General features: G+C 38.7%; 1 protein-coding gene across 1 annotated transcript in view; it reads left to right on the top strand.

Annotated features, from left to right (window-relative positions):
* The window catches only part of LOC139693796 (uncharacterized), a 985,124-nt gene that overhangs the window by 570,772 nt on the left and 391,074 nt on the right, over positions 1-23,278 (top strand). Inside the window, exons 2-3 of the mRNA XM_071592080.1 lie at positions 14,070-14,283; positions 22,452-22,604. Coding sequence (XP_071448181.1) covers positions 14,070-14,283; positions 22,452-22,604 — 367 coding nt within the window. The remainder of the gene's footprint in view (positions 1-14,069; positions 14,284-22,451; positions 22,605-23,278) is intronic.

Here is a 23,278-nt window from a genome sequence, read left to right as displayed (position 1 = left end):
AGACCTCTTTCGTGAAGTCTCGAGAACGCAGATTACCTTTTGGGCGCCCAGAGACCCATTAATCTCTCCCTCGAATTCTTTCCAATGCGTCGCTCCATCTATCCTCTCCAACCCTCAGCTCCATGGTCGGGATTCCAGTGAACGGATCACTAGTCCGGCCTCGTCGGAACACGCTCGTCACAGTACCCTCGTTGTTAACACGGCCTTGTAGGGGAGGGAATGGGGACGGGAGATGTCGACAGGTGTTAACTCCACCGACTGGCGTCAGTTGCTGCCACCCTCGCCGGTCACAACCTTCCCGTCGTCGCCCATGGCAACGGCGGCTGTCTGATTCGAGAAACCCACTCGCTGCGGCCCACGACTCCGCGTGCAGGGGGATTATAATTGCTGATGAGATTATAATTGCATTGCTTCGCTCCTCCCCGACGCCTCTCGGCTGTGCACCCTCTCGCCCTTCCCGTGCACGGGAGGTTTTCGTAGCGTTAAGCCGACGGCTATCTCGAACTAATGGTGTGGCGAAGTGATGTGGAGAAGTTGGGGTAGGAAGTACTCTCCGTGCAAAAGTGAATAGGAATTGTGACTATCATTAATATTTCAATAAACCCACACGCCTATATATGTGTGTTTATATATATACATGTATTTATATGGATATATAAGACTATGAAAATAAATTTATGCGAGTACTTATATTATATATATACGTGTATATATATATATATATATATATATATATATATATATATATATATATATATAATATCTATATTATATATATATATGAGAACCCTAAGCTTCACACTTCAATAAAATATCGATTCCTAGTCTGTGGTTAATTACTTTCTACGTGTAAATTAAGATTAGGCTGTAAATGGTGAATTACCTGTTAAATCGCAGAGTTAAAGGTGCACGACTCTTCTGATTGGTAAACTCTTCTATAAGGGATCCATTGCAAAATTGGATAAAAAAGTTTGCCAACTAAATGCTGACACCTCTGACACCCCGCTGGTAGATTTTAACATCTTACTGTTAATACTTTTTACCTTGGGTCACAACTGTGAGGAGAGAAATCCAAATATTATGGAGGCAGATTCCACTTTTCAGGCAATAGTAGGCAATCGGTCGTTCGTTTTCCTTGACTACTCTTTGCTCTGGCCTTGAGAGACAAGAGATGTGACCATGATAGATACGTCATAATAGAAAAAGCGAAAAAACCGCCTACACTAGGCTTTACAGTTTTTTCGTTTATCACACACTATTCCTCCCCCCCTCGTCCTCGCTTCCCCGTCTCGAACTTGCTGAGAGTGTGCCCTCCTAAGAGCGCTCCCATGTCCACCTCGTTGAATCGGAAGGAACGCTTTCGGACTACCCATCATTGGACAAGGCGAGAGTTAAATCTCGGACTGCGTATTTTGAATATTTCGGAAATGTCTAAAATATACCTCTATATTATTTTTAATACAACTCCACCTTATTCAAATACGACGGCTATCAAACTCAATTAAATATGTTTGGTTATGTTTTTTTGCGATTAACTGACGAATAAATGCCTGAGAGCGCTGAGGAACTAACTCGGCCCGTATAAGTGCAATTTCATTGGTAAGGTGCCATGCTAGCAATCTCAAAGGTTTGTGGCAGGAATATATTCCGCACCAGAAATACGCCACACCAGAATTATGTTACACGCACTAAAATGTAAGTATCTAGTAGAGAATTTTAAAAATTAAAACGATGGAAATAATGTTGCGGACGGCTGTCAGGCACCGATTATCAAGTACTACTCTAATTACAATAAATTATAAGGTAGAATAACGTGCATAGTGTAGGATACTTATAAAAAATAGTTTTGAGTGATCCCTTGAGGGAGTTAAGGCCATCTCTGACAAAAATGTTTAAAGCCACAAGCTCTATCTCCCTAAACGTATACTATACGTATAGTATTCATCTCAGTTATATTATGGTACTTTGGTACATTGTTGGTGGGATATTTTCAACATAATCGGCAAGAGGCTGGCTACTAATTACCTAAGACAGAGATTGAGGTGGTGTATACATCCTTCTCAGGGATAATACATTAACTGATTACGATGTTGATGCATTAGTATAATTGGTATCTGGTTTACGATGGGTTCAGCAAGCTGAGAGCCAAATTTTTCAGTGAAAATCCTCAAAAAAAGGAAATATCACTACTTGAGCATAATATTATACGTACCATTGCCTAACCAGATAGGAGCAATCATTACTTATTGAGTAAGATGACCACCCCATTTGTTTCGGACGGAGTCAGTTTTTTTCAGATATCGTCACTGCGGCTACTGGGAAATGTCTCATAGGGTGACCCTGGAGCAATGATGGATGGGCCGGGAGGCGATAATTGGCCCTTTTACCGTAATCGCTCATACTTCGGAAATGGTATAGGGATGATATTGGAGGAGGAGGAGAAATAAAATTGAGAAGAATGAACAATGGTTAGAAGGAAGGACGCTTATGGGCGACTGGATAAAGCCGAAGGTTCAGAAAGTGGATGGGTGGAGTCAAGTATAAAATAGAGCACTCTTTACGGAAATAGTGACAGGTAAATGCAGACTAGGTTATGAAGGCATTTGACTACTTGACAGAAATAATAAACAAACGAATGGATAAGACGGCACGTGTAGATAGGAATTGATGAGAGATTTTGCGTATTTGACTTGCGATATCACCGACTTTACACAGTGTGTTTGTCATCCCCATCTCTTCGAATATTTTCGTAACACCAAAAAACTCTCAGCACCTGCATCTTCTGAGCATCTCATTATTATGATTCGTATCGTTTGTGTCCACAGGTGATTAATGGAACACAAATCCTTCGTGGTTAGTCGTGTCTTTAGGCCCCAGTGGCATTCGTATTAATGAGACGAACTTATGCAAAGAAACTGTACGCATACCAGCGAATCGTCGGCAAACACCCTGGCCGACTTGAAGGCGACGAGCCTATAGATCGGTAAGATGGAGGAAAAGACGCGCGTGTCGGAATTTTCAGAAGCTAATTTGAAAGTAGGGGGCAGAGATCGAATCTGTGGGGTGATCAGAGGACCTCTCCCTTTGCCAAGAGAATAGTCAGAGGTGGTGTGTAGAGTAAGTCTATGAGAGTAAGAATACGTTTCCATGCTTCAGATTATTGCGTTACATTTTTACACCACCATACACCTTTTAAAATCATGCGAACCACCTGGGAAGAGACAAAAGATGATGATGACTTGTTCGCGGTGTGTTTTGATGTGAGATGTACAGATGACAGACAAGCATCGTCAAATCCTTCACTCACGTCTCCACAACCAGTGGTGAAAGCGGAGGAATTTGTGAACTCCGGCGGCACCGCAGCCTGCGGGGATGATCTGCGTCCTGATTGACTACTCAGTCGGTGGCGCCACAAAATCGAATGAATGAAAACGTAGTTTCATCGGCCGCTCGGATGGATCGCTAAGCTGATTACTTCTCGGTAACTTGCGTTAAGGTTAGGCTGGATTGGACGGCGATTTTCTTTCAGACCATGCTCCGCGTCTAAAATATTCCTGGTTACTTCTACTTAACACTCTCTAGTAGTGCGAATGACCTTGGTGATCAGTTAACTCCCCCAAGTGATGACTGAAATTTAAACTACAGATTCAGGTGTGATGTGGTGGAACTGTTCCCTAATAACAGAGACGATGATGTAGTGCATCGAAACTGGTCGTGAACAAATTTTTATTTAATGGAAAATTGTAGCAGTAATCATCTCTGTTATTATGACTGAAACACGTCAAAGGAAAGGAAAAGAGTGACAAGAATGGAGAGAAAGATAGATGTACAGATGGAAAGAGGTCTGTATTGGGGCGAAATTGAGACCAAATGGTCCCTTCTTTCATTTAATCCATGAAGAAAGAGATGAGAAAGAGAGAGATGGCACGGGTAAGAGCAAAATTTGAGGGGACGTACTAGAACGGGAGAGGCAGAGATACTGGCTTTTAGTATTTTGAGCTTGAAGTAAAGATGAGAAACTGATTAAAATTAATTTAAAATATAGGATCAGTGAATGTTTGAGTTTAATGAGATAGTGGGTGAATATGACACCTATAACAAAATTTGCAAACTAAGCATTTAATTGATTAATATTGTAAATTCAGGATATGAGTTAAATTGAAGACATTTTATATTCCTATAGTTTTATCGGTACGAACTAACGGGTTTTACTTTTAGAATACATCCAGATCATAGTAGGTTCTAAAAATGTAGAGCGATTGTCATATTTTGTTGAATTAATCAGTGGAAAAGTGCGTTCACTACAGCCATGCACAGAAATAATATACTTACGTACATTTGGCAAAGCAGTATAGAAGCACGTTAGGCGAAAATAACAAAAAAAGAATAAACACTGTGTAAACGTTTGAAGGAAATAATTGCGGGGGTGCCGTGTGAATGTATGGATGTGGTTAATATACAAGTTCACACGGTATATCCACAAGCTGACAACCTTGGTTTTCATTAAATACGTGCACGCTCATAAGTGTGCTATGTATTCCCACAGGCATATACATTATTTCCCTTGCTATAGCGGGTAAATAAAAGAGAGGGGGACACGTGGAGCCTGACACTTTAAGGGAAGGGCAGAGGGTGAGGGGGACAACGAGAGGCAGAAGAGGAGAGAAGAGAAAAGGAAGAAGGTGACTCTTTTACGCACAGCTGCCTTAACCTTTTTGGGAAATGAAGAAGGCCGATGTCTTGCGGAGAGATTTTTGCGAAATAAGGAGCAGAGGAGAGGACGACGAAGGGTCGTCGGAATTTGGACGGCGGACGAGAAAAGGAGGGGGGGTCTCGGGGAGAGGGTTGGGAGGAAGAGGGTGAGGAATGATGGGATCAAAAGAGCGAGCGAGGAGACGACGTAAGAGAAGGGAGCCAAAGTGGAGGACGTGACCCCTATCGTCCCTCTCCTCCCGCACCGCATCCCTCCTCCCACGACCCCAGTCCTATGGTTGGCGGCCGGTGGTAGTCGGAGGGAGCCCGTGGAACGTGACGAGTATAAGGTTGGAGAACGACGTGGGTGGGATCATCGTTGGAAGTTGCGATGCTTTTCAATTGGCTCTCGGAGGGGATGAGGGGGGAGGAAGCGGCGTTTCTTTGCATGCTGGGTAGTTGTCTCTTGTGCCTGCCGCTCTACCACGCCCACCCCTCCTTCGAAGGCGACGGCGGTTCTCCCGCGGCCTGGGGAAAGGAGAGGACGTGACGTTGACCCAACCGCAACACAGGATTGCATCCATTCCCCTGGGGCAAGGGTAGGCGCGGGAGGAAAGGGAAAGGGCTTGGCGTGGCACAGGGAGTCGCTCCCTTCCATGAAAGGTCATAAATTTCCCTCTCGGTCTCCTCAATGTCACGTTTACGGAACTCTCCCTTTCTTCTCCGGGCTTGAACAGATAAACTACTCAGTCGAGGACTACTATGTTATCAGTCCTAGGATTTTTTTGCGTCACCCTACCCTTCGAACTTATCGTTGACAATCTTCCCATTTCTTCGCAGACACACCCGTAATTTTTTTGCGAAAACCTCCCCATGTTACTAGCTTCCGTTCATCCTCATTCTTTAATCACCCTCAGCCATCGTGTCTACGAATGCATAATGGAACTCATTAATTTTCTTTGTGTTCTTATCAGGGTTATTTATAGGTTTTGCTTTCACTTGCCCTTGAAAAGAAAAAAATATGCTATTTCATCATTTTTATTTAACTAATCCAGCGCTTTTCAGTGGAACATTAATTCTATTGCCTACGCCTTACTCTTTCCTTTCCTGTGGTTAGCATGGTTTTTGTGTGCATTTCATTTCAAGATGTAAGTATTCACGGTTCTTCAAGTATTTACGCTTCAGTTGTTTTGAACCAGTGCATAGATAGTTTTATTTTCATTCCAATGCTAATGATAAGCAGAAATGTTATTCAACTTCAGCCCAAAGCCATTAGTGTCATTAGGAGTGCATTAGCAACTTGAAAGAGGTCGAACAGGAAACACTGGATTGGAAGCCTGTCGAATTACGTAGTTTCAGGTATAATATAGTGGATAAAAAGAGACGTTTCAGGCGTGTTCTGGTGGAATATCATAATTAAATAAAAATAAAAAATTTCCAATATTTTCTTCAAAATATTATTTTTAGTTAATTATTATTAATATTATTTTGGGGAAAATATTGCCAATTTTTAATTCCTAAATGATATAGTGGAATCATAACATAATATATTACATCATTTTTAGGCCGACTGGTCTCGGGTCAGGTAAAATCTGTGGTAAAATTTTTATCAAAGGAGAAAGTGCCATTTTTTGGTCATTGTGAGGTACTCGGTGAGGTTTTTAGCAATCTCTTAACATAAGGCGGGAAGTGGTCCTGCAATTCAACCTCCCGTGCAGGGGGTGGTGTTCAATGAGCAGGAGTTATTTTGTGTCCTAGGCATTTCCTCGTCGGTTTAAATCAAGAGCCAGTTCCCTCCTGTTTTGTGGAGGAATCGTGGGGTGATTCCATGATTCCATTGATGTGAACCTCAAATGGTTTTGCTATCTCCAAATTTTTCTCACGATCAAATATTCTAAGTTCCCTGCCGGCATTTGTGTATGGCCGAGCCACTCACGTTCCTTAAGGCTGATCACTTCGACGAAAGCTTTCCGTGGCGAATCGGTGGTTTTCGTTTTTATATTTTTTCCCTGTCGCGGTCAATTTTTGGCATTTATGGATAATTGAGACTGACAGCACCAAAATTTGTAATTTCTATTGTTCAGCCGTGGTGCTTCGAAGACCTCGAAGTGCTCTTTTAAAGCATCGGACAAATCCGCCAACCTTGATGAATCATCCATCTTTGCAGTACAGATTTTATTCGGTTTTAATTTCTTCTCCTGAATATTCATTCGTCTATCCAGGTAAAACCTCACGAAATTACTTATCTCTTTAATTGAGTCTCATGTCATTTCCTCAAATGATACCGTATCTCAAATGCCTTTTGTCACAATGCCTTCGATTGGTTCTAGTGACCGGACGCCCTCTTGGTGTACTTTTGCCTGTGGAATTTTTAACTGGAACGAAGAACTTTTAACGACCCAATACGAATCCTTTTCTTAGCTTCTTAATTTCATTCGCATTTAACGGGAAAGTTCGCCGGGGTATTCTAAAAGCGTTATTAATTGAAGTGCTCTTTCACTCTTTATTGCAGTAGTTGACCTCCGGCTGATAGCTTTCATTTAAAACTTTAGCCATTACGTGCATGAGAGTAGATTTAATTGGTTATCATACCATGACGCGCCCTACCTTTCTGATCCATCGAGTACCTTTCAAATTATGGACTAATCAAGTGACGAATAAATATACAAAATTCATTTCTACCTGCCGACGAGACGGCTACAGGTAAAAACTACTTTTATTTCTTAATCACAACCAGAAGTATTTTAACTTCGCGAAAATGTAGAGATTTTATTGCTTTTGACGGAATTATTCCAGCAATTCATTTAAAAGGTTAGTTGTTTCCCGTCGTGGGTTTATTATATCGTGAATACAATTGTACTGTGAAATATTTAGGGTTAATGTTAGAATAAATGTTTTCTTTTTGATGGATCATATAATGATCTTCCGTCAAAGACTTTAATGAAAAGTATGAGCGCACATGAAATAGTTTTAATGTATAATAACAAATTGTTTCCTAAATTTGCATGGATTTTGAAGTTTATTCATGCAAAGGCAATTTTCTTAGCAGTCAAAATATATCAAAAATATTTGTCGAGCCAGGGATCTTTATTTTAGAGCATGAATTATTACGTTATAATCAAGCGCCGTTCATTTTTTCTTGGAAGTAAAACTGAATATTTCTACATAAATGTCTGCTGAATTAGCTGAAATTAATTTTAAATTAATTCAAAATACTATGAGAATTAATTTTAAATTTCAAACCTGTCCTCCTCCGCTCAAATCTATAGATTCTAATATTTTGTCTCGGAAGAAAATTATTGAGTTAATGATAGTTTCCATTCTCTTAGCTGTTTTTGTTCATATACCACATTTGTAAGTGATATATACTTTTTTAATCTATAATCTACCCTTTTACCTCCCATGTCTTAATTTTTCTATTCATTTTTACCTGTACTCTTTATTCCTTCCATCTCTCAATTTTGAGCCCATGACTCTTTTCCCCCATGGAAGTAAAATGTTGAGAATTTTCCCAACTTCTATTTTAGTAAAATAGTACGTGATGTAAACTTTATAACTCTTACCGGTTTATCTAAAATTAATAAATTGCATTAATATCGCGAACTTACTTCACTAGATATTTAAATAGTTAAAAGTTGGTCATTTTAGCTAGTCTTAATAATTTCACTTCGGGAAATCAAAAAAATATTATATTTATGTATATCAATTACTTATGTTACTCTTAAAAAGAGATCATGATGAACGCTTATCTTAATCCAGATAAATAAATTTAATTAAAAAATTAAAATTATGATGCAGCAGACAAAATTATTGTAGAAGATATCATATTTAACTCAACTTAACTTTAAAAAAAATGAAGTCAGGTTGTGATGAATGCAGGTTCATTCCAGCAATGGTACCAGATCATTAGATGATATGAATTACTATGATTGATTTCAATGAAAATCAACCAAAGTTTGGAACCTAGGATAAAAAAATTAGATACATATATCTTGGTGTGTCCGTCTATAGTCCGTGTATAGGTCAAGAAACTTAGGTATTTATCAGTGCCCAGTTACAGATACCGTAACGATCCCCAGCATATATAATATTTTACCTTCATATACATTTGAATCTACACAATACCCCTGTGCTACCGCAAGGGCGTCAGGACACAACTTGTAAAAAGAGTGTAGCCTTATACAAAACCAACAAAATCATGCCAATTTTAAACCATGCAAACGAATATATTCATTAAAAATTCATTTAAACTTACACTCATGTAAATAAAAATACTAGAAACTAGCGTAAACGAGCAAATGCAACTACCAATGCATCTGATATCTACGCAGCGTTTAACCTTGTCCTCGTTTGCGATTAAAACTTCGTAAATATTTCTATTATGACTTCGATTTCTTACTTTTATGATCCTTGATTGTCCGAGGAATGAACAAATATTTATATCCATCTGTAATGAAGTTTATCTCCCTTACCTTATCTATGTGGTATAACCTACTCAAATAGTGAGTGGATATAATACGTAATTCCCTTAGTTCTGAATATATTCAACAAATTAAGGAGAAATGCAGTGGAAGTTCATCATTATAAGGAGAAAAAAAATTGCACTTTTCGTTGCTTCGATAAATTGAAACACATTTTATGTTAAAAATAAATCTGTGGAAAAGTTCAAATTTGGTTTTACTCATAATTCCGCATGTGTCATAATTAAACTTGTGTATTCTGAACCATTCATGTAATCATCATTATTTGATTCAGGAGCATTCAAATATCACATCCGACTCTAACTACATTAAATTTAAGAAATAATGTAGAAAGATTTAGCTATATTACTGAATAACTCGACAAATAATGATATCGTAAGTTGCTAGAACCACTTGAGGGGCATCATAGGTTTTGTCACCTCCATTATTGCGCTGTTTTTATTCCATATCTGGCGCAAGCTCAGTTTCTTGCTAATCGTAACTACTTTTCAACACTTATTCGCAAAGTTTCCCGAGACAATTGTGTTCATAGTATGTCTAATCCCAAACACCGTATACCATCCTCTATTAAAGAAATCCTGAAAAGGAACATTTTCTCTCGAAGTCTTCGCATAAACCTCTCCTCATTAAATGACTTCTATTCAAATTCAAATTTCCCAGCTGCGTAAAGTTTCTAAAATTTTCTTTTGTTCTTACTTTTGAGTCACTTATTTACATTCATTTTACATTCCTTATCAACGTAAAAGTCGTTCCAAAGGAAGTTCTACAAACTGGGTTAATGTTAGTCGATCGATTCTGTCACGCTACAATTCAATGAACCTGAGTGATGATGTGAGCGTATTTCTACCCAGTCAATATCAGACCTCTCGGGTTCTATGAAGGATTGATTATTTATTCTTCTTTTATCGAAAAATAAACGATATAGTTTAGTGGCTGGTATCGATAAAACAAAGTTTTCAACGTTCACCGAGGCTAACACTTTTTGACGTGGTGTATTTAGAAGATTAATGCATAAGTTATCATCCCGAATTTTAATACCTTATTTTTACCATGTACTTCGGAATTGATAACTTTGATGCAGGATAGTATTTTAATTTATACATGTATGCACATAATTATTTCATAGAGAAACTGAAATATGGAAATATAGATTTAATTTTTTTGCTATAATGATTCATTATTTAAAACACTAAATGATACTTGATCTAGGAATATCTCACTCTTCATTATTTTGTCCATCATAACTTCATTTTTGACTGATTTTTTTTTCTCCTGGTCAAATGTACATATATTTTAGCATAATGGGGGAACTACTTAATAAATAAGCTTAAATATACGTATAATGATCAATGTCATTCTGAAATCGTATACAGGTATGTCGTACAATTTGAAATGAAAAAATAAAAATATTCCACTCAAGCAATGTTACTCTGTTCTTTAGCATTATGCTTTATCAATATGGGTCAGTAAATTTATGAGCATTAAATCAGCTCATGCTCCTCGTAATGCTTGAATGGTTTTTTAAAGTACTGATATGACTTGAAAGTTGAATGACAACTTTATGTTCGCTAAAAACTCTAGTGAGTAATTGATCTTGGTTTTTTTCAATTTCAATTCAAGTAATAAAATGTCCTATAATACTTAAAATTTCCCTTCTCTTTTCCATATCTCTTGCGTCAGCTCTTCTTACTACTTTTCCTTCGCATAGATTTCTTATCTTGTAATGAATGGATTTGCTCGTGGTAGCAAACTTACTAGCCAATATTTCTTGTATTCCTTGATGGAACAGATATCCAAGCGCACTGCGGCAAATTTTCCAAGACGGGCGATTGACGTGTATCTATTAGACTGCCGTCCGAAGATTTTATCACCGTCTATCTCGATTTAAAATGGCTCAATCGTCTAGGTAGACGTAGCGTGTTTGCAGCAGATTATCCTACAAAATGTAAAATAAGGTTCATAACTGAAAGAAGAAAGAATTTAGGATTCATTACTCAGCATAAAGTGAAAAAAATTAAAGTCGCTTGGAGATTTACCGCTATAGAATAAATAGTGAATAAGGAAAAAAAACGGCAAATGTTCGGGGTGCCATAACACTCGATGCGCTTCCAAATTACAAATAACGAGGAACGAATTACTTAATTTTGGGACGCTTTAAGTTCCAATGGAGTATCATTATCGTTTTCTTGTAGAATGGTCTCAATGCCCTCGACGTTGAATACTACTAATGGAGCTGTTACCACACCAATTTGTATAATCTTATCCGATGGAAGATCCGTCAGGACATTCCTATGAGAATAATGCGTGCTTTGGTGCCTTTAGACTCTCTCGTACCCTAAGTCTTTATTGCAGGATAAGTAGTGACCTTTGACGTTTCGGCAATCGTTCATAGACGTCATGATCTCCAAATACCGAAATTGAGTCGAACAAAATGACTGCAGTTATGATTCATTGCAAAAATACAGGTCAGCCCCATTGCCAGAAAACTTCTTGAATACTTTTCCAAATTTTCCCCTGCAATGATTTTCCCTCCTGCGCCATGACCTGTTACACTTCCTCGAACTCGAAGGGTTTTTCAAAGGAGAACGTGATATTTTAGCAGTCTTTGACCTCAAAGCCTTGGATATTTATGGAATTCCGCGCTGCATTCCTCCGAAAATTTATTCTATGGCTTCAACTGTTCAATGACTTTAAATTATTTAACCGTCGTTTTCACCAGAATGATTGAGGTGAAGTGATTAGATTTATTTTTAATGTTGCTGGATCTTTGTAACTTGGCAAAATTATAGTGGCCAAAATATGATTACTGTTTTACTTTGTAATATTTCTAATGCTATCCTTTTCGTGTCATGAAGCCAACGTGACTAGTTTGGATTATTCATTATTATTTTTTAGAATGTCTACAACGACTTGAGAATATGTTGTGACTTAGAATAGAAATTTTGCAATGATCGTGACGAACGGTTCATACTTTTCCAAATAATGGGCAGTGTGTGGAATTCCCGAAATAATTCTCAGCATTTTATTTATGGACTACGCCGAAGTAATATTTCATGCGACAATTGACAATTTGTAACATTTGAATCTCTAAGAACCCCGTCGTGTTGGAAACGTCCTAGGGCTTATACACCTCAACTCAACTATCAACGAAACAACATAAAACTCTCCTCTTAGTATCTCGCTCTCTCTGTGATTGTTGGGAAAACCTACGATAGTTTCTTTATGACCTTATTAATTGCCAATTTCCTCTCTTAGCAACTAATAATGCAGATTTAGCAAATATTTTTGAGATGGATTCAAACAAAATCGATACATCCGTGGCAACTTATGAGCGAAGAAATTCACAACCCGTATTTACTCTTTTGATACGTATATCAATCAGCATGCGCCCATCTCGAGATGCCGCGTTCCTTTAGGCGTGTCACTATGTTGAATTTACGTCGCGGTACGATGCTCAAATTCGAATAACGTCACGCAGTCCAATCGACAAGTCCCCCATGCAGGAAACCCTTTCCTAGGTCCATACTCCTGCTCCTCCCTCTGCCCCCGTCACTCCTCCTTCCCTGTCTGGGCAAGACCCGCTGAAAAAATTCACCTTTCCATCCATCTTCACCGATCAAACTGTCGCCGAGCTTCGAGTGCAGCTGTTACTCGATAGCAGAAGAGCGCTTATACATGTGCCCGCCGTCTTTAACGGCTGAGATGACTATGCGTCGCGGGGGCATAAAATGAAGGAAGGGCGAAAAAGTTAAAAGATAAGGGTGACAAAATCTATCCTTCGGCACATGTCAGCCGGAGAATATCGTTAGTTTTAATTATTTCATTCGGAGAAAGAGCAGGCCGCTCTGACGTTCTTCTCAGCATTTTGTTTTTCTTCAGCATGGGTGGAAAGATGCAAGGGAGGTGATTTTTGATTTGAGATTAATCCAAGTTTTAAATGGTGGACAAGGCTTGGAAAAAGCCACGCTTGCAATTTACTCGGATAATTGGGAAATCTCATCAAATTTACATGGTCGATATGATTCTGTAACAAGATTGGTGAAGAGATCCTCAACGCAAATACGCCGATTTACCACTTTGATCTCAATATTCTTCCCATATTTCAGACCGATTTGTTGATCTCTCTTAAATATACACGGTCATACATTGAAAATCCTACAAAACCGCGATTCAAATACAAATCAATTCGGACTGCACGTTACCAAGCTAAGGATTGAAATTATAAGCACCTCTCCCCTATCTCTATTAGCTACAAGTACCATTATCCGACGAAATACGAGTATGCGTTTCTCTAACAAAAGGACTGTGTAAGGCAGAAAAATGCATATAGGCATAGTAGGTTAATAAATCTCTGGAATGAATACTTCAAAGTGTTTGATGGTTCGCTCTGTACTTATCATAGTTTGACTTGATAGTAGCATGGCGAGTGGGAAATGAAAACGTTTTGGTTGTAGACTTCAATTAGTGTTTCATTCTTGGTGAAAATATTTCTGTTCCTGAAATAACTCTCTTTCGACCAATCAAACAATGGAATTTAGATTCGTTTCAGCTGCGTTATTTCCTAAATGTATCTCACCGGCCTATTATTAAGTAGTTATACAACTCCTAAGGTACGGATGTGATAGGCATTAAACTATAGGATGCTCACTGATTCAATATTATGAGAAAGTTAACGGCATGCCGAGCCACGCCCAAATCAGTTCCATCATTATAATTTTACCTTAATTTTCGTCCACTCAAAACTTAAAAGTGGCATTTCCTTTCTCGTTCCCCTTGTAGTTGATGATGTCATATCCCTCTCTTGGTGGCATCCATCCCGCTCAAATTTTCAAATGAATTTTGAAATAACTGTCTAAATTGATATTTTCCTTCTCTTTTCCTGGTCTTCGGCCGCAGCTGGTGGCCATTCAGGGGTTCTGCTCTGCCACCAGGGAATATTGTCCAGATGGGCCTCCTGGACCCCAAGGAAACCCGGGTCTGCCTGGCATCGAGGGGGAGAAGGGAGAGCGCGGAGATAGGGGGTTCCCGGGCGAGCCAGGCCTGAGGGGTCCGCCGGGAATACCAGGAGACTCAGGGCCCCGAGGCCCAAAAGGAGAAGCCGGTTGGCCAGGTGAGCATTTGCTTAAGTGTGCATTCACTCGCCCACTCCGTTTCGTCGCACCACCTCTCACATTCATTCAATTTCGGTAGAGTAAAATAATTGTCTGATTGCCAAAGGGATGCCCTTCGGCGAGTAATTTTCAATTCCAACTTGAATAAATAGTTTTCACAATCTGAGGATGTTTTGCATGGAATCTCTCTGGCGTTATTTTCTTGGCTTTAATACTCATAAATAAGCATTTTTTTTCGAAACCTTCCATAATTTTAAATGCAAAAAAAATATTGAATAAACTGGAAAAATGTATTCAAACATGTACATTTAAAATATTGCTGTTTGAAATTGTTGATAATGTGATTGATGCAGGATTTTCATAATAGACTGATAAATTAAACGGAAAAGTATTTGTTTCACCAAATTTCCCGCCCAAATTTTGAATTTTGATGAAAACAAAACACCGCGTGTTTGTTCTTTTGAGTTGATTTCACGGAAAAAAAATGAAATCCATGGGAAATTCCAATCAAAAGAACCTGTCGATGACAATTATTCCTTTGTCGTCATTCATCGTACTGAATTTAGTTTCAAGTATTGGTGTAAAAAAGGGCCGCTTTAAGGGATTTAGAAGTTGATGAAATGATCGCGTGGAGTTATGTTTTCATTCCAAAATGTTTAATTTTCAAAGATGGTCCGATAAGTGACACGTACAGGGTAACCTTTTATTTTCGAAGTTTTATCCTTCCAATTTCGTATGTTTTGAGGCTTAAGTGTAACATATACCTTCACGTACTATATTTTAATCAATGGAAACCCATAGATCTGGTTATCAGGTTTATTGAAAGGAAAGCTTATTACTACGAAAATACCTCATGATCACTAAATCTTTATTTTCTAAAATTTACTCAAATTGAAATGACTCAATAAAAAATATTCTGAAGTACTATCATGCACTTAATCAAATACGCGATTTAGAATTCTGCCAATGAGTCTCCACAAATGAAAGATTCCACGAAGCAAATGTTTTGTTAATTCATTTATCTGGTCCGCTGGAATGGAAAACATTCCTCGTGCACTTCGTCGATTTATGCAGTCGCCGTGAGGATATGCGCTCGCCCCGCCGTCAATCTCGTTGGTCTGACCACGAGGTTTGCTCGAAAGCGTGGATGGGAGGGGGAGGGGGGGTTCGCGGGAATGTTCGGATGAAGGTTGTGAGAACGTGGTCACTTCGAGAAGAAGAGTGTCGAAGCTCCAGCGCTCTTGCGTCGAGCGAAAATGGGAATCGCCATTCGGGGGAATTGGTGCGAAGGAAGGGCAAACGATGGCAGGAAGTGAAGAACACGCTGGAGCAGAAAGATGGCACTAGTCGAAACGGGGCCGGATTTCCCCGAGCGGAAAAAGTGAGGGGATATTTTATTTTTAGCCCAGAGGGTGGGAGAAAGATGAATGCCCCCTGGAGAGAAAATGTTGGGAGGCAATCGGGGGGGGGGGAGTTTTGTCAGTCGGAATATGTGCCGTAATGTTCAACCGGCCTCCTGAATTGTTTCGCCGGAACAGAGAAAAAGAGGGAGAGAGGTGCGAGTGGGCCGAGCGAGTTGCTTGTCTGAAATGAGGCTCCTCGGAGGGAGTTCCTCTGAGCGACCCCCAGACGGGCGTGGAGCGGACCAGGGAAAACCGCCGCTTGATTGACGCGGGACGAGCCAGTGGACCGGAGTTACGCATTTTTGATAGTATAAATTCAACTTGTCGCTCCCCACCCTTCTCTCTCTCACACACTTCTCTTTGTGCCCGTGAGCCGGATGAAATCGATCGTTGATGTGGTAGAGAATGGAAATTTTTAATTTTAGGGAGGCTCAAAGGAAATTAAGGAGGATCCGAATACTTTTTTTCAATGAATTGGCGACCCGCAACGTATAAATATCTTTATTTTGGAATATTACTCATATTTTGAATGAAATTTGGGTCGTAAATGTAAAATAAAAGTGTGAATCCATTCACTTCTACCTTTCTCTTCGGCACCTTTAAAACCTTTCCTCATATTCATGAAATCAATCTTTTCTTCCTACTTTCCATAGAAATGAGCAATGTTTATGCTGCCAAATAAAACTCTATTGAATAAATGTTCCTCTTCCCTCGATTGAATAACCCCAGCGAAATACTATCCTTCCCTTTCACCACCACCCCTGACATAGGAAAATAAACATTGTAATTAATCCGAAGGTCGTTTTAGTAGGTGATGGTAGAGCTCATTTTCTAGGAAGCAAAACGGGATGGGAAATTCGCACATCAGGATAGAGGGGGCTCTTCCCTCCCCTGTGCCACGTTTGGCTTCCCAGGAAGATCCTGTACTCGAAAGAAAAATCGAACAGCTTGGGTACAGCTAAGGGTGCCCAGAGGTAAACCCGGTAATCGAATCTGGGCCCTCCAATGAGTAGGCGAGTGTTCTAGAAACTGAACTAATAAGTCCCTCCATACCAATATTCACGTACTTGTGCGTAAAATCTAGTTATAAAACTACTGACCGCGAAGCCAGCTAGTTAACTTGAGCATTATGCACAGGGCGTCGAAACAGGTCGTTTAAAGTAAATTATTTCAATTTCGGAATATAATTTGAATTCGAAAGTTAGCTTATTTATGCCGAGAAAGTTTATTTGGAATGAGAATCAACTCCTTTCCCCACTGCCTTCCACATGGCGTAGCTTTTAATATGACCGAATGTTTTAATTATGTGCCACTTGCCTGGAGTGGTCTCCGACGATTCCAGGAAAACGCCATCCACATTCAATTGTCATTCTCCCATCCCGTCATCCTCCCATTTTAAAACTTGACGAACAATGCAAAACAAAAAAATAATCTTGAAGAGACACCTGAATATGACATTTCTATGTAATAATCCGTTAAACGGTTGAGAGAGTAAAACATTTCAGTGGAAATGAATAGTGCATATATATTATATATATATATATATATATATATATATATATAATTTAATTTTCACCAAGTTACGTCCAAGTCTGTTGATATTTTATTGTAACCATAGGGTTTATAGTTCCATTTAAAATAAAATTCAATTAACGCAAACCTAGGAAAATGCATGACTTTAGGATAAAAATAACCTTATACAATGTTTTTAAATGCTTATGTGTTTAATTTTACTCGAAGAATTTTCTTACTCGTGGAAGTTGGGGTACTCTCCACCATCAATTTACCATCGAAGTCCTCAATTTCATTCACTTTGCTCACCAAAAGAATTTATCTACCGAGGCACCCGGTCGGTCATCTTTCATTCGGTTGCATTGTTCTCTCCCGCGCGTCACCGGAGGAGAACGCGCGGGATATAAACGGTTGAGCGCAGCTGCAGGAGGATTGGAGTTGAGAGGAGCGGATGAAGGGGGCGGGGGAAGGGGAGGGAGCGGAGGTGAGCGGTTGACAATCGGGTTGAAAACTTGGACGTCCGCTTCCCGCGCGACATAAACTTTCTAGAACCGCTGTGGATTTATCGACTCCATATTTAATCCAGGGCCGTCCGCAATCAGTCGCCGCTTTCCCTTCCCCTCCTCAACCTCGCGCCGGCTCTTGGGAGGACCGGAGACGAAACTCTGTCGGAAACAACACGCGCCCCCAATCAAAATGTGCGTCTCGCTTCATTTGCGGATGGTGTGGGTGCGATGAGACCCGTATTGGCGGTATAAACCGGTCGACAGGTCATTCTTCCTTCGAATGCACGCTTGTTTGAGTCGGAATAATTTAGCGCGGGCTTCCCCCGAACGTGCCAAAAAAGGAGACGACGGGAGGAACGAAATGGGAGTACAACGAGCCGCTCCCCGGAAATTGCCCGGAAGTGAAAGTAAAGTGGCTGAAGCCGAGAACAAAAGAGGATCGCGGTTCGATGTTTTATTGTTGGGTTTGATTTGGTTAGTTGTCCATTTTTGGAGGCGGGGAAAAAATTGAGTGGGTGAGTAATCTCATTTTGTGTGCGATAGACGGTGAGGATGTTTCGTGAATTGAATTACGTGATTTGAAACGCTGAATTTTTTCCGGTTCCGCTGAGGAGCATAGAGTAAATATGAGCTAATTGATTTAGGCTATACATTAAATTATTAGTGCCTTAAATTTTGGCTGAGCAGTAAATTTAGTGTATCTATTAAAAATAATAAACCTAGAAGGAAGGAAATGCTGAACTGTAATATTTTAAGTTTTGAAACTACAATGTTGGTTTTCAAACTAATAGATACATTCTTAAAATTTGTTCGTCATAAAGTGTTCAGAAAATGTGATCGCAGGACATGAAAATTTCAAAAATATATATTTTCTTCGACAAAAGGAATATAGTTCAAGGGACATGATTGAATTTGATAATATTAATAATATGTATTATTATTAATCAATAATATGTATTATTGATAAATATATATTTATTTATTGAAAATTTTGGGATTAATAATAGTCAAATGTATAAAAATATTTAGCTACATTTTTTTCATCACACTTTTGATTCGTTTTTGTCAGGTTAAATTGGTTCCTCAAATTGATATCTATCTCATATCTTGATGTTTTTAGATGTAAGTTATCAGTTTTATGTAAACACTGTTAAAGTAATATTTTTCACTAAGTAGTATCGACGAGCAAAAAAGATTCAAAACGTGACATAATATCAGGAATAGAAACCTTTGGAGCTTTACTTACAGCTACAAAGTAAAATTAAAACCGGGTTGGTCAAAAGACATGCATGCATTTGATCGAAACGGCCCAGTCATTTATCCTAATCAACTTAATTATACTCATTCCTTTGAATTTTATAAATTCTTAGTCGTTCCATGACAAAATAATTTCGCGGCTGCAAGAACAGCGGATAATATGTTGACGTAAATGATTCAGTAACGGAGTTGAACTTTATATTTTAACAGTTTCATAAAGATTTTCTTGACGAACCTTAAATCACTTACTTTTGAATTTTTTAAAATATCTGAAAATATGTAAATTGTAAACTTATAATTAAGCTAAATTAAATAAAAAAGACCACCGAAGCAAAGACAATAATTGTTCTCTTTGACCATTACGTTTTGGGTATGGATGGGAAGCGTATGATAGAAAACATGGCTTACAATTCCATGTAATATGTTTACACCGTAGCCCACGTTTCCAATTTCAAGGTCACATTATTTACTTAAAATCCTCTAAAATACTTAAATTTTTACTTCTCCCACAAAAATATACGCAAGTAATTTTCTCATATCTTGAATAACCATCATCAAAATTTATATTCATGGGAATATTACTAAGGGTATTATAATTTATCTGCCGCGAAATAAAAAGCTTCTCGTTATTTGCACAGGCTATTCATTTTTCAGGTGTTTTAAAACTAATTTTTTTAGATGCAATTCATCACAATTTATCCTGTCATCAAAAGACTTTTGAGTGGTAATACTATTGTCTGCATGCGTCTCTTCATCATTTCTGCAGATATAAATCTGTTTAATAGGACCTCATTAATCATTCAAATTGTTTCTAGAGTAAAAAGTGCTACATGTATATGTTCCACATAATATTTACATCTTTTCGACTCGGCAATTGGTTTTCTTCAAGTTTACTTGAAGTTCTCTGGCTTGAAATGCTTCCAATAACTGTTTCATCATTAACTCATCATCATGAGTCATTCATCATCATCATGAATCATCATCATGGTCATTTTAAAATAATAGGCAGTATTCCTTTCCCTTAAGGGTATATTATATTAATTAAAGAACCAATTTTTTGCCCTAAAACTCTTCGGCAACCGGATTTCCTCCTTCTAAAGTCTATGAATTATCATTTCAAGAAATTTTGATTCCTTTATAATTGCGCCAAGTTGATTAAGCTTCAAGAATTTTTATTCATTTAACCCTATATATAAATGAAACCCTCAGTGCCTCTGAATGAATTTTTCATTTCAACATTAACAATTATTTCAACAATATGAGTCAATAATAAACGTCTTGTCATGGGTCTGGCTCTAGCAACATTTCATCTCTCATTCATCTCTTTTGGTCCGATTTCCTTTGTTGGTATCAAGTGCCAGTGACTGACTTTTAATCTTTGCTTATTTTGTTAGAGGCACGTTAAAAGGTTTTTCGTGGTGAAGACAGATCAGCTGACACAATAAATTGCTTCTTCTAGGAATTCAATTTTGTTCACTTTCATATTTTTATTGACCATTGTTATTTTATTCTCTTTTGTCAATCACTGTTTTTATAACCTTTTCTCGCACTAAATTGTTATGTTTAAGTTTCCTTATTTGTTATGTGCTCCCTATATACGGCGAATGATAATGGCAGGCTTTGAGCACTGCTAAATATGTGCGCCTGACTTTCGAGTTTCACTGTGTCCATCTCCTCAGATTATTTTTTCTGAGTAAAGCTTTCATATATTCTTTGTCTTATACTTTTAAAAATTAATGGCTAAAAAATTGTACATACCTTGCATGGAGGTAAATACACATTTAACTCTAAGAGAACATCGTTTGCCGCCAGGTTAGAGCAATATTAAAAGAGCATCGGTATCACTAGGTAATGTACTTTCTAACCACTCCATATCTCGAGTATTCGAGTCTCAATCCAATTTTCCTCAGCAAATTAGGATGATTTAGCAGAATAATGTAATAAAGCGTCCATCAGGATATTGCTGGGTGAAATAATTAAATATAGTTTTCCTCTGGCCAATTTTACGGTTCAATTCCAGAGTAATATCATCACATCACAACCTTTTATCAATCTGTAGTCACCAAAATTTCACTTGCATGAGTTTCAATCTAAGATCCTCAGTTTTCCTCTTTATTTTCGCATAATATGAGTGTATATTGGCACCATTTTACTTGGTTCCGCTTTAATTTAAGTAATTTGATGAACGGAAAGATGAAACTTCGATTAACCAAGTGCACGTATAGGGCAGGTTTTTGAATTTTCCGCTGCAATCTGTATTTATGAATTTTAACCGCTAGCCTTTGAATTTTCATTTGGTATGCATACATTTGAGGAGTGTACCTATTTCACCTAGTGCCATTAAGCAAATTGAACTCCCCAACCTGCATTACGGCAAGCAGTAAGCACGTGTCATCAGTATGGAAAGAAAAAAAGGTTTTCGATTGGAATTTTTGCGAATTGGAATTCTCTTCGATGTTTATAATAGATATGCAATGCAAACACCGTCTCGCGATGATTCCCGTTCGCAATGAATACATTTTGGTTAATTTATGTAAAATGTCGCTCCGGGATAAATATTGTTCTGTTTGTTCTGCACGCGTCGACGTTGTGTCAATACTAGCTTGAGAACTTTCTACAGGAAATAGGGTTTCAGTAGCTTCCACAATAAAGTTAATGCCAAGCTAAATAGACTTGGCTGGGAAAGTAAATAAATCCACAATTTTTTTCATTACTCTAAATTCCTAATATCTCCTTTAAGAACAAGGCTACAATTGATTAAACAACGATAATGGTTTTTCGACTGCTCATGTAGTAAATTATTTAATACACTATATGGAACGTAGCCTCACTCTTTTAAGCTTTTATAATGTATTAATCACGCTCCGTTTTCATGCTAAATTGACCACTTTGTGCCTTCGAAATAATACAAAGTATTTAAACAAAGACTGTGCTGTCTCAAATATGCTGCAGTCCCTGACTAATTTGCACTACCCTACCCGTGAGTTTCCTATAGACTTATATCTCTGCTTTAAGTCCTTGCCTGTAGTCTCACAGACCTCTGGTATTTGTCCCATTTGAATGATACACCCACATTTTCCCGCGGCATATTTTTTTGCAAATGAGAATGCTCAAAGTCTAATTTATATATTTATTTTTTTGCCGTGACACATTCGGTTCACTTTCCCCTCTCCCTTTGTCGTCAGCCCTCGAAGAATCACTGCCCCCGATAAAATAAAGGGCCCTCCTGCATTTCTCTGCGGAGAAGCAGGCGCGACGTTTTTATGGTGCAGTATTTCCACTTTCCCTTCGGCTTCAATTAAATTCGTAATTGCCATTTGCGTTTAGCCCCTCGGAGCATTTTCATGCATTTTTATCCTCTCATTTTCGCCCCCTCGACTCTTATGTCCTCCCCAAATTACGACGCCACCCTTTTTTATCCCCCCTTGCTTGATGCTTTATTCATGCCTCCTTTTCTATTCTTTCTCTCTCACTCTTTCCACGCCTCAGGCTCTCCGGGTTTGGACGGCCGCGATGGGGTGCCCGGGGAGCCGGGACTCGACGGCATTCCGGGTCGCAACGGCCTGGACGGAGTGCCTGGATTCAACGGGATTCCCGGAATCGACGGCCTGGCGGGGAAACCCGGGACGAACGGAACAGATGGTAAGTGGAAAGTCGGTGTTGGCAGGTGGAGGGAAGGAACTCGTACGTAGAAATATCCATGTAGGCCTCTATGGACGGGAATCGAGGACTGATTGATGTAGTTGATCAACTTTGGTAAAAAATAATAACAAATATAATAAGCATATGTTTTATAAAAGTTTCCAACTATAAATTTCTAGTTTGCAGTTTAGAGCTAGAGCGCCGGTCGTTGTGGCCATTTAGTATCAATAATAGAAAGAGCAAACAAAAGAGAGAGAATACTAAGAAATTAAGCAAACAACTGCTTCTAATGCTTGTTTGTTTATAACTAAAGATAGAGGAAAGTTTTTTGTATGAAGTTATCATATGCTCATATAATCGACTATGTCTTTACTTAGTTACGAATTCAGCACAAGCTTAAAATTAATCCCTCACCGTAACACTACATACTGTTTATATTATTCCAGGACATCAGATGCCATTTGATAAAAGTACATCTGTTGCTTGAGTTTCCTATTTTCCGAATGCCGCGCGACACTTCCTATTCATTCATGGAAATTTTTTCAATGAAACGGATTGCTTTACTCTGTATTAGATCAATTCAAAGACTAAAACTTTCCAGTGTGCGACCGAATACCGCGAGGTGCATTCCTGCTGAAGTCTGCTAATTGAATGTAAACGCACCCCTGCTTTTG

This window comes from Hetaerina americana, unplaced genomic scaffold (assembly GCF_022747635.1).
Source record: "Hetaerina americana unplaced genomic scaffold, ioHetAmer1.1.p SCAF_1, whole genome shotgun sequence".
Taxonomy (NCBI): Eukaryota; Metazoa; Arthropoda; class Insecta; order Odonata; family Calopterygidae; genus Hetaerina; species Hetaerina americana.
This window is presented reverse-complemented; position numbering and strand designations above follow the sequence as displayed.